The sequence below is a fragment of the Phyllostomus hastatus genome, unplaced genomic scaffold (genome assembly GCF_019186645.2).
Source record: "Phyllostomus hastatus isolate PE091 unplaced genomic scaffold, TTU_PhHast_1.1 phas_contig_1048, whole genome shotgun sequence".
NCBI classification, from domain to species: Eukaryota; Metazoa; Chordata; class Mammalia; order Chiroptera; family Phyllostomidae; genus Phyllostomus; species Phyllostomus hastatus.
The window spans coordinates 1,346,249-1,358,669 of NW_025333513.1; the positions used below are offsets into that span (position 1 = coordinate 1,346,249).

General features: G+C 61.3%; 1 protein-coding gene across 3 annotated transcripts in view; it reads left to right on the forward strand.

The window, feature by feature from the left end:
• GRM4 (glutamate metabotropic receptor 4) overlaps nucleotides 1-10,911 on the forward strand; it is a 109,528-nt gene extending 98,617 nt beyond the window's left edge. For all 3 annotated transcript variants that reach the window (XM_045835167.1, XM_045835175.1, XM_045835185.1), the window contains 2 exons: nucleotides 3,602-3,848; nucleotides 10,001-10,911. In XM_045835167.1, the coding sequence (XP_045691123.1) occupies nucleotides 3,602-3,848; nucleotides 10,001-10,050 (297 nt within the window). In that variant the 3' untranslated portion in view covers nucleotides 10,051-10,911. The remainder of the gene's footprint in view (nucleotides 1-3,601; nucleotides 3,849-10,000) is intronic.
• The last annotated feature ends 1,510 nt before the right edge of the window (nucleotides 10,912-12,421 follow it).

The following is a 12,421-nucleotide window of genomic DNA, read 5'->3' on the forward strand; positions in this document are numbered from 1 at the left end:
GTGTATACCTTTTCGCGCACGTTCAGTGGTGGATGGGCGGGGTGTGTGTGCCCAGGGGTTCATGGCTGCTGGTGTGTGGTGTATGGCTGTACAGATTATGTGAGAATGTGTGAGTGCAAGTGTGAGTATGTGCAGGTGTGTGTGTATGTGTGTGTTCAGGTGTGTGCACAGGTATGTAAATGCACCTTTGTGTATATGCATACCCAAGTGTGTGCCCAGGTACATAAGGTACATGTGTGTACCTATGTGTGTACATAAGGTACATGGTACATGTGTGTATGTGTGAGTGCAGGTGTGTCTGAGTCAGGTGTGAGTATGCAGTTGTGAGCTCAGGTGTGTGTGTGAATGCAGAGGTGCATGAGAGTACAGGTGAGAGTGTGTGTGGTCATGTATGTGTGCAAACCTACTTGTAGGCGCTCTGCTGTGCCCCTCCCCAGGGTACAGGTGCCGGTGGGGCCATCTGTGCAGGGCTAGTGAGCAGGTGGCTGGATCCCCAGCATTAGCTCAGGTTCCCAGGGCTTACCACCACAGCCTGGCGGCATTACACTGAGCCCTCCAGAGTGGGGCTTCTGCACTTGTGGGTTACTGCTCAGCCAGGCTGGGGCAGGACGTGGCGTGGTGGCCGGCCACGTCGTGCAGCTGTGGTGTGCACAGAGGCTGAGGGTCCCCGTACACATGGGGTAGCCTGGGCAGAAGCGCAGGGCGGGCAGGACTCCCAGTGCCTCCACCAGGGCCCCTCGCACTCTGTGCCCACCGGGCCGCATACAAAACCAGGAACTCCACCACCCACAGCCAAGTAGCTCCTTTCTGTGCCCTTCGCCCCACCCAAGGTGACCTCTGTCCTCCCCTGCGGGACCGACAACCTCCTCCCCTCTGGAGAGCACTGACTGGTGAGGCTTCGTGCGATTCCTTATAGAGGGCGGGGCGCACGGGGCCTGACTGAAGGGGAGCCAGAGTGGCCGCAGCTCAGACACCTCTGGGCCAGGGCGGGGTGGATGGGAGGGAAGGTGGCCTCTACTCTGCCTGTCTTGAAGGCCTGCATCCACGCCAGGGCCGAGTCTCCACAGGAGGGCCTGCTGGGTTCTGGAGGCTCTGGAGGCCCCCTGCCTCTCTGATGGGGCCAGCACACGCCCACTCCCAGTGACACGCACCTTCTCGAAGGCGGCTCTAGAACACTGGTGGGGTGGGAGTTCCAGACCCTGAGGCCAGGAGAGGGACGGGGGGCGCACACGCGGGCCACCCCAGCCCGGGATGGCTAGAGGGGCCCCCGGGGCCCACGCTGAGGGAGAGGGAGAGGCTTGCTCTGTTTCTGCCCCGCCTGGTGTTTTGTTTGCGGAAAGGCTCCTGGGCTGGAAGCAAACTGGAACAAAACACCAAGGGCTGGCCCATGCCTGCGCCCAGGGCTGGCCCAGGGTTCTCCGGGCCCAGTGCAAAACTCAAACAAAGGGCCCTCGTGCAGAAGTTATTCAGGACTCAAGACGGGGCAGCAGGGCACTAACCAAGCACAGGCCCTTCTGAGCACAGGCACCTGTGTGACTGCACGGGCCACGTGCCCAGGTTGACGACTCTGTCCGTGGTAGTGGGGGGGCGAGGCAGCCCACACTGGGTCAGGGCAGAGCCGAATCTGTGTCCGAGGTAGGGCTCCCTCTGCCCAGACAGGGGCCTCGCTACCACACCCCACCAGTTCTGAATGGGTACAACTGTAGCCATGCCCACAACGAGGTGCGGGCAAAGGGCCTACGATGGATATCTGACCTGGAAACTCGATTTCTGTGCCAAGAAACCGCAGTGTGAAAGGAGAGACAGCCCCTGCCATTAGGGAACCTCCATCTAATGCGGGGGGTGGGGGGCACACCCTGTCCGGGGAACTCCCAGTCCCACGGGAAGACCAGAGAACCGGCCTGTTCTCGAGCGTCCCGGACCTCCCCTGTTTCCTCCCAGGGTCTGTAGGGGTGCTCCGGAGCCGGTTCCCTCCTCCGGCCCCTGGGCCACCAGCCCCTCCCAGTGGCTCGCCCTGACCTCTCCCTGCCCACACGCCGGGAGACCGCTCAGTGCCATGGGCTGCACCTGTGGTGTGTGGGCTGTGTGTGCGCCCTGGGGATGGCTGCCCGTGTCTGGAGGGGGTGTGCTCACTGGGGAACAGGCTCTGGTGCCCCTGGGCCTGTGACATTGTCCTGAACGGTGGGGATGGAGCAGCCTTTCCACACGCGCCTCCTTCCCCACGCGCCATGCAGGTTTCATGAGGCTTCAGCCTGTGCTCGGGTCAGGTAGGCGCTGTCATCCCATTGTACAGATGAGAAAACTGAGGGCCAGCGAGGGATGAGGCTTCCCCAGGGACACTCAGCTCTCACCTCTCAGAGGCAGGAAACTCAGGGAAGGGCGGCTGATGTGAAGCCCTTCAGACCATGTCAGGAGGTATTTGTGGACAGAGGCAGGGGGTCGGGGGCACATCAGAAGAGAAAGACTTGCCTGTCCCCCCAGGTGGCTACCGGATGAGGCCAGGGCTCCTGGGGCCACAGGAAGCACGTCCAGACCCATGACCTCCACAACTGGGTTAGGTGCAAGGGTGTCATGGGGGGTTGGATACAGCTGGGGTCAGGGAAAGCTTCCTGGAAGAGGTGGCACATCAGCTAGGCCCCAGGGGAGGGGGGCCCAGGACCAGAAACAGCAGATTTAGGGAGCAGAGCATCCAGTTTCTCCAGGCCCAGCCCTGGGGGCCACAACCTGGGCCTGGCCAGGCCCCACCCTGGCTGAGGGTGGCCATAGGGACAGCTGGGGCCTGGGAGACAGGGAGGGAGGGAGGAGGTGGGGAGGGGACCCCAGCTGGGGGCCGTGGGGATTGTCAGGCCCTGCCTAGAAGGTCCCACTATTGAAGAATGGATTATCCGACACCCAGATTAATAGACTTTCATTTTGCTAAACATCTGTCACTGTTAGTGCTGGCGAGTGAGCATGAAATGAGCTTTGACGGGGCTGCCTCTGTCGTGTCTGGCTGGGTGCTGCGGCTCCTGAGCCAGTGGCCTGCTCCGCGCAGGGCGGCACATGGTGGGCGGCCAGTGAGCGGGGCAGCTGAGGGGCTGCGGCACCGCCCCGACAGTCACTGGGGCACCACCCCAACAGGGTCGTCTCGCTCCCAGCCCTGCGCAGGGAGCTGCCCCCCGAGGGTCAGCTGTGGTCCCTGCGCCCCTCCTGAGGGCTGCCTCCTCCAAACAACATAAGGACAGCGGGAAGCATGTCCGTGAACTTCCCCTGTGCCCGATGTTGTTTTACGTACTTGTGCCGTTTAGCAGACTTTCCGTCTTCACAGCAGCCCTAGGAGGTAAGTGCTATCCTGCCTCGGTTACATGTGAGGAGACTGAGGCACAGGATGGGACGGGTTCAGTATCCCCGAGCTAGAAATGGTGGAGTCAGGCTTCCCGTCTGAAGCCCCAGCTGTAATCCACGACTCCCTCCAGTCGGCCACGGGACTGTCCCCAGTCTGTCCTTGCTGTGTCCGCATCTGGGGTGCGCCTAGGGGTCAGGGCTGGAGGGGTCAGGATGGAGCCGGCTCTGACGCCTCCCCCCCCCCCCGCGCCTTCCCCCAACCCCCGTGCCTCTGCAGCTGTACATCCAGACGACCACGCTGACCGTGTCGGTGAGTCTGAGCGCCTCCGTGTCCCTGGGGATGCTCTACATGCCCAAAGTCTACATCATCCTCTTCCACCCGGAGCAGAACGTGCCCAAGCGCAAGCGCAGCCTCAAAGCCGTCGTCACCGCGGCCACCATGTCCAACAAGTTCACGCAAAAGGGCGGCTTCCGGCCCAACGGCGAGGCCAAGTCTGAGCTTTGCGACAACCTGGAGGCTCCAGGTGAGTGCCTGGCCCCGCCCCTCTCCCTCTGGCCAGTGCAGGCCCCGCCCCCTCCCTGGAAGGGCCAGCCTCCCATCCCTGCCCCTAGCCTCGTCTTGCTGGGGTGCTGGGAGAACTCTGAGGTTTCGGGTGAGTGGCTGCCCACCCAGAAGGATCTGGGGAGAACCTTAGGGTGCAGGTTAGTACCTCTCTGCCCCGCCTGCCCATCCTGGTAGCAGGGGAGAACCTCCAGGACTCACCCCATGTCCATGGTGGTTTCACCCTTCCGGGGATCTCTGCTGTACCTAGAGGGAGGCCGTGGGGGGCCTGGTTAGTGCACTGTGATGGGAGACCCCCCACCCCAGGTTTCTCTGCCCTGGAGCCCCCAGTCGGGCCTGTGACTGCAGCCCCTCTACGAGGAGCCGTGGTATAGATGGCCCCTGCTCTCTGGCCCTCTGGTAACCTGGAAGCGGCGGCCCTGGCATCAACCCATCCTCCCCCTAGCAGGGCCCTAGACACAGGGACTCAGGACATGGGCCCTGATGGGTAAGCAAGGGGTGGGGAGGGGCATAAGGCCTCCAGAGGCCAGAGCTCTCAGGTGGCAGGGTGGCCCCGGGCTTGTCCAAGGAGACCTCAGGGGAGGGGAGGAGGGAGAGAGCCCGGCATCCCAGGGACAGGTCCAGGGTCTGGGCCTGAGCAGGACAGGTCCCTCCAGCTGGTTAAGGCATGTGTGCGGCAGGGAGCAGGGTCACCCTCCAGCCCCCTGTGTGAGAAAAGGAGATGGCGGGAAGAAGGGAGGAGCCCGGCAGCGAGGGGCAGGTCAGGCCTCGGACCAGCACCGGTGGGGACCACTGTCTCTTGAACTCCATGCGCCACACCCATCAGGTACCGGTTGCATCCTCCTCCCAGCAATCGGGGAAGGCAGGCATTTTTGTCATCCAGATAATACAGAGGAGGAAGGAGAGGCACAGAAAGGCAGGGGCTGACCCAGGCCTCACAGCCAGCAGGTGGCAGGGCTGGACCTGACCTCCCGCTATCCTGCTGCCCGCTGTCTCCTGGGACAGACCATGGCCTCTGTCCTGGAGAGCCGCATGCCGGGCCTCCACCTGTGGGGTGGGGGGCTCCCATGGGCCTTGCTTCTGGCTGATTCATGGTGGGGAGGGTCGAAGGGCCACTGTGGTCACCCCGCCTCACTGCAGACCTTGGCTCCCTTCCTGGACACCCTGTAAAGGGGCCACACGGCTTAGACGGCAGCATCTCCCTGCTCCCTGCCCTGAAAGTCTCTGGGGACACCAGACCCTGGTGGGACCTGGGAGTGAGCACTCTGCTTCCTCCGCCTGGTGCTGGTGCAGGGGGTGGGGGTGGGGGGAAGTCCGGAAGTGGACAGCGTCGATGGCAGCAGGAGGGATGTGGGCTAGACCATGGGCGGGCCCAGAGTACAGGCTACAGAGAGGAGCTCTTGTCGCCCACCCAGAGGTCAGGGAATGCCACTCCCAGTGTGTGGGGCTGGGGCAGCACCTCTCACAGGCTCCGCCTCGGGGCTTTGCGTGAAGCACTGTCCCTTCCCATCCCCAGCACAGGTTCCGCGTGTCCAGAGAGTAGTGAGTAGGGAAAGGACAGTCCCTTCCCAGTCCAAACAGGACTTTGCAACTGAGTGATCTTCCTAGCAGTCCTGAGAGGGCTGGTTGGGGCTGAGGTTCGATCCCCAGCTGAGGCTTCAAGAGGGTGAATGGTTTTCCTGAAGTCGCACAGCAGGGTGGCCGCTGGCTGAACCCACACTGTGTCTTCCCCCTGACCCGACTTCCCGTGGCCTCCCTGTCTCCAAGGTCCCCGTTCTCTTCTTCTTCTGTGTGGAGCACCTGGCTTCTGAAGCAGCGCCCCTTCCTCCGATCGACACCCCTGATGACTGTGTTGGCACCACCACCACCCTCCACCGCATGACCTCTGGTTCTCTCCGGTCCTGCTGCCCCTCCCCCTGGAGCACCGGCTTGTCTGTACCTACAGTCCTGGGGTTCCCTCCACGTGCCACCTGGGCCCCCCACTCTGAGACAGGTAGCGGCAGAGTAGCCTCAGGACTCCCCACCCCTGGCCTTTTGCATTTACAGAAATGCAGCCCCTAACCAGGCCCCCTGTCCTCAGCAGGGACGCCCCGCACCCTGCCCCGCACTCCTGACTGGGCCCCCGCCCTCCAGGCTGCACTGCTGGTACGGGGACAGGCCTGTCAGCCAGCTGTGCTCCAGGGCTCCTGAGAGTAAGTGGGGCATTAGCCCTCCCAGAGATGACACCCTGACCCCAAAAGGTGGCACTCGTGGTGCTGTGACAGGCCAGGGGACCATGGAGGGCCGGGGATCAGAGAGTTCTGATCGCACCAGATACGGAGGGCTGTGGAGGCATGGTGAGGGCAGGCTCAGTGCCCCCAGCCCCTCCCTCCTGCAGGGGAAGGATGAGAACTGCCCACTCACCGCCACCCCTGCAGACAGGGCCAGAGGCCAGAGCCCCTGGCCCCCACTGTCTCTCAGCTCTGTGACAGCAGGGGCCCCACAGGAGCCAGGTGATTAATTCCGGGGACGCCAGACGGAGGGGTTGTGAGCGGGAGGAGTGGGGAGGTGTCACTCCAGTGGAGCAGGGACATTTTTCACTCTGTCACTGGCAAGCCACGTATCTTTAAACAAACAGCAGAATAAATAATTCAGGGGCCCGATAGCAGGCAGGTTGGGTATGGAGACATGGGGGCGACAAGCGGGGCTGCCAGCTCATGCCTGCCACTGCCCAGCTAGTTGTTACCCGGGGCGGCCGAGCCGAGACCCCTGCAAGGGCCTGTCACCAGCACGGGGTGGGTCTGGGGCCTCTGCCCACAGCCCTCTGCCCCCCTCCCACACTGAGGATGCCCCGGGCGGTCGCTTTCCCTGCCCCTCCTCAGCGCTGTGGTTATCCAGCCCTGCCCCTGTACCCATCGGATCACAAGGCCTAGAGAGTATTTCCAGCCACCCAGTGGCTGAGAGCTGGCTCAGGGTTACGACCCATTTTCAGGTGAGACACTGGGGCTCCGACAGGTGCAGTTTGTTGGAAGGGCCACGCGGCAGGTACCGAGACCCCCTGTACTGGAGAGGGTAGGACAGGACCCCAAGTCTCCTGACTCCTGGCCACACCTTCCTTTTGTTCCTCACAGCTGGCCCCTGGGTGCCCCAGACAGATCATCGCCCCCGTCTCCAGGGGGTGATGCTCAAGGGACGCTCGGTCACGGGCTGGTGGCTGAGGGCTGGACACTTGCAGGTTCTGGAAGCCCTGGGTTGGCTTCTCTGTTGGAGACAGACCACCACTGGTCCTGTCTCAGAGGGACAGCAGGGCCCCGTCCCTCACCTCCCAGGCGCTTCTGTCCCCCACTGCCCTGGCGTCCTGGCAGCCGCCCTCGGGCTCCGACCCCCTGCAGTCGGGGGAGCTGCGCCTGCTGCACCTCCACCTCAGAGCCAGGGGCCGATGGGTTCATGGGTTTGGAAGCTCAGTTTTATCAGTTCACCCCGGGGGCTGATGGAGCCCTGGGGAGCAGATACTCACCAGCCGGCCTCCAGGGCACGATTCAGAGCTGGCTGCTGGCTCTTTTTGTGCTGGTGGGGTATCGGGTGGGGTATAGTGTCAGGTGGAGACATAGGGGTGGGGGTTCCCCTCAGGAAAACCCCTTTCATGTTACAGGTGGGGAAGCTGAGGCCTCGAAGGGCAGGGAAGGAGCAGCCGGAATCACACAGGGAGTGTGAGGCTCCTGCCTGCAGAGCCTGATCTGCTGGTCCTCCCACCTGCCTGTCTTTCAGCAGCTCTGCCCTCTCGGGGTCCAGCCCTAGTCCCTCAGTTCCCATCCCCAAGTTTGCCCCTGCCCAGGCCCCCTCCTGGATTCTGCTCCATCAAAACCGACCCATCCTGTAGTCCTTCCTCCTTATGGGTCACCCAGCACTCTAGAGGGCTGGGGGCCACTTTGCAAGTGAAGTGGGAATTCTCTGTGCACCACGAGGCATGGTGCTGCGTTCTCACTCTCCTCCTGGGTGGCACGGGCACCGTTCCCTTCCGTTAGCACCCGACAGGGTGGCGCCCAGCACTGGGAACGTCCCTGGGGCTGCCTAGCCTACTGCTGGTTCACTTTCTGCTCTAACATTTCTGCTGATGGGGGGCTGCCTACCACCTAGGGCCACCCCTCCCTTCTCAGCTCTGGCCAGGAGGAAGTTCCTCGGCTCAGCTGCACGCTCATCGCTGGCCTCCCCACTGGTCCACAGTGTGTCCCCCGCTCACGCCACCCCACCCCACACTGCCTCCGCCCACACCCGACGGGTCCCTAAGAGTGGGACACAGCAACCCTGCCTGTATCCGTGGGCTTCCAGTCACGCTGCTGTGACAAAGGCCCCCAACAGGGTGGCTCAGTCAGATGTTTCTGTCCGCTAGGATGGCTTGTGGTGGCAGGAGCGGGACCCAGACTCCTCCCATCTCGTTGTTCCACCCGCTCCAAGAGGGCCGCCTTTGTCCTCATGGCTGAGGCCGCTTGCCTTGCGTGTCTGTCCTGCCCACAGAAGGCAAACGAGAGGAGGTTCAGGGAAACTCGATGTCAGCAACATGACAGGGAAGTTGCACACGGCCGCTCTACTCACAGGCCGGCAGGGATGTTGTAGTGCAGGGCTGCACTCGGCTGCGAGGGAGGCTGGGCGATGTGGTCCCGTATTCTGGCTGTGTGAGCCCAGCACAGATGGGGAAGGGGGCTGAGGGGACGGGGTACAGCCTGCCACGCTGTACCCCTCAGTGTCCTTTCCTCCAGGCCGCGTGCTCCTTTCCTGAGCCGGTGGGGTGCTGGGGAGGGTCAGGGCAGCTTTATGACAAAGGACACCACCGTTCTCTCCCAGCCCGCCTCTCCTCTGCAGCAGCCAACCGGCTCCTGCCCCCCCCCCCACGGCAGCAGTCGGCCCCTGATCACCCTCCACTGGGAGGCCCCAGGGGACGGAGGGAGGCCCTGAACCCCAGCTGGACAGGACACAACCGAGCACCTGGCCAGGCCCCTCACCCTTCAAACAGGGGTGACACCTCTCTGGCCCCTCGCTGGGTCGCTGTGAGGTCTGAGCCCTGCGGGAGCACTTGCTCGTGCTGCCTCTGGAGTGGATGTCACCCAGCGGGGGTGGGGGACGAAGGCTGCGGCGGGGGATGGGAGCTGCTCAGACAGGCACCCCCGGTCTCAGGGGTGGGCGAGTGAGGGCCAGGGGTGGGTGCAGATGAGGGAGGCTCAAGGCTGGGGAGAGACGGGGCCACCCAGACACGGGAAGGGCAGGCTGAGGAGACTGAGCACTTCCGTCCCCCCTTCCCTGCCCCGGTTGTGGGGGAGGGCCGAGTGGGATGCCTCCATTTCTAGCTTCTCGAGGCCCCTCTGGCTCCATTGTTGATTTCCTGTCCCGCTCCCTGCTCACTTGCTGCAGGCTGCCAGTCTCTGCGTTCTGGGCACGGGGTCTCTTCCTGGCCGTGTGCTGTTGGGCTTCTGAAGACCTTCCCGTTGGGAGGCAGTCGGCCTCTGAGCGGCAGAGGGGCTGGGGTCCCAACCCCCACGCAGCCAGAAACACGCACATAACTTTCGACACCCTCTGGCTGTCTCTCCAGGACCCCCGTGGACACCAAACCCGCAGGCGCTCACATCCTCTGTTTAAAATGCTGTGCCTGCTGCAGGCTGTCCGCGCACGGGTTGAAAACTCTGCAGTACTCACTGACAGAAAGAAACCTCTGCATAGTTCAAACCTGTGTTAAGGGTCAACTATGTTTTAAAAATATCTATTTTTTATATCACAAATAAAAATGGCTCTGTTAAAATGTGGTGGAGTCAGGAGTGGCAGGGGCTCTGTGGGGAGCAGACCCTCACAGAGGGGTGGGGCCTGGGGGGAGCGCTCATGGGGGTCAGGTGTACAGGGAGGGCACTCCAGGCAAACAGCCCCGCCCAAGCAAAGGTGGGAAGGTGGGAAGGATAAGCCAGGAGGCTGGGCCCAGTGCCAGGAGTTGGGGGCAGTGGAGGAACAGAGCCCGGTGCCCAGTTGGGGGGATGTGGACTGCTCGGTTCAGGGTCTGGACTTGATTCTGTGGGGGGCAGTGCCTGTACAGCAGAGGGTCTGAAGAACTAGCCACTGAATCTTGGGTACCCCTGGCCTCTCTCTTTCCAGTGCTGACCACCAAACAGACCTACGTCACCTACACCAACCATGCAATCTAGCCAGCCTGCCAGAGCCGGACAGGAGGAGGAACTGAGACCCTTGTGGAGACCCTCGTGGATGGCGCGTCGAGCCAGGGCCGCCCTCCCAGGGGCCCAGCTGGTGTCCTGCATACCCGTGGCCACCCACGGATGTGGTTTGGTGCTGAGGACGGCAGAACCCCAGCGGTCACTGCTGGGTAGCCTGCACAAGCTGCAAGGGGGCAGCAGGAGGAGGGTGCGGGGCTGGGGCAGCCACAGCCCCTCTGGAGCCTGCGTCTGGGACCAGGGCCTCTCCCGGCCCCAAGTCACGGGGCCGGGTCGTGGGGGCCTCAAGCTGATTTTTTTTCTTTCTCCCTCTGTCTCTGCCGACCCCTGGGTGACCTTCTCAGTCGTCCCCACTGTGTCTTTATTTTCCCTTATCTTTCTGTACTGCCTTCTTTTCTCTCTGCCTTCACCCATCTGTGTGCTCTGCTTTCTGTTTGTTTGTTTGTTTTTTTCTGACCCTGCCTTCTCTTACGAACTCTGTCTCCAGGTCCCTGGTGCGTTTTCCTTTCCTGTCCTCACCCCTCCCCATCTTCATTTACAGCCGCCTCCGCCCTGCCCTCCCCGCCACCTCTCCCAAGTCACTGAATCTTACATGTCACAAAAGAGAAAAAAGGAAAAAAATTGAAACTGAAAAAAGCCAAACAAAAACAAACCTGGAGTCGTCACTGAGCGCCGCGTCCTCCAGGTGGCCTCTGCGCCCCCATTGCCTGCAGCCCGCCCGCCCGCCGTCTGCCGTGCGTCCTGCCCGCCTGCCCCTCCTGCGATGACTCGGAGTTCAGTGCCTGGGTGTTTGGTGATGGTCAGTGATGACAATGTGTAGCGCATGATTGTTTTTATACCAAGAACATTTCTAATAAAAATAAACACATGGTTTTGCACCCTGGCTTCACGTCCACTGAGGCCCGACAGAGGGACCCCAGGCCAGCCCTCAGCCGGAAGGCTGCAGGCAGGGGAAGGAGGAAGTGGGTGACAGGGACCTGGAGCGTGGGGTGGTGCAGGCTGCGACCTGGGTTGGCGTCCAGTGGGGGCGTGGAGAAGCCTTGGACAGGAAGGGGCTGGGACACTGTTACAGAACAGGGCCAAGGGGGGTTGCAATATACTATTACTGAAAGGACCCCCCACTAGGTTCACTATGCCCACCGCCAGAGGAAAGACGTCTCTCGATGCCAAAGATTCATGAAAAGGAAAGGAAATGTTTATTTAAGGCTATACAGACTTAAAGTAGCGACCCAATGTCTTCATTAAAATATTAAAGTCCTTTAGGATACCCACAGATGCCCACAGTCCTTCCTTCTCCCTCTGCCCTAATCTGGGGTACTGTATCTCAGGAGAAGAAGCAGAAGTCCATGATTCAGGCTCCTGGCACCATCAGCTGTGTCACCACCGTGATCTCCAATTAATCCAAAGCCATGTGGCACCTTCTCATGGACCACCAGCAAGAGTCCTTTCACCCCTTTTCTTCCAGGCAAAGTCTCTCCTGCTTCCTAGGCCACATGGCAAAAGGAAGCAACTCAAAGCTACGTAGTCCCCACTCTGCCAAAACCATGTGGTTCTCTCTCCTCATGGCTGCCAAGTCTGGGTTTGAAACCCCACACCAACCTTCCTTTGTACCCCCATTTCTGACTCCTCCTACAATGAGTTACACCTGCCAGCATTCCTGTATTATTTCAAGTTTACTGGGCTGCCATCGTGAGTCTGGGCAGGTGTGGCCCCATGTCATGGAGCCAATCTTCTCCAAGCTCTCACGCAGGTGCTGTAACCAGGAGGAGCTGCCTCCCAGTTACATCCTGGGTGGAAGTCACTCCCATCTCCCTGGCTCCAAGCATGGCCACAGCTATTTAACATATTTATGCAACCAGTTAAAGGTTATCGATGTGTTAAATGACCATGCCAGAGGTTAGCTGCAAAGTCATTGCTGTACAAAACAGCTCTGCATGTTCCTGCTCCTCGTGTCCCTTCCCCCGACTCACACCTGTGAGGGAAGGAGGGAGGACATCCTGTATATCTTTCTAATATTTCTGGACACCTTGAGTTCTGGACCCCATTCCAAATCCCTATTTGGGGCCCTCCTCTTGGCTGCACCCTGTTACAATACTGTGGAAGATTCCAGAAGTCAGCCCCTGCTGGTAAGGGGGATAGTCTGTCCCTGGCCTCTGCCTTGCAGCCCTTAAGGAAGGTATCATTTTTGCCTGCCTTTCCTCTGGCTCACATCCTTCACCTGGGGATCCCCACCCCCACCCCATAACCTGAGCCCCCCACCCCGCAACCAGGGGACTCTCTTGAGGAATTGGCTTCCAGAACTCCCAGCACCCACTGCCTTCCCCTCCTGCGTGCCCTGTCTTCAGCT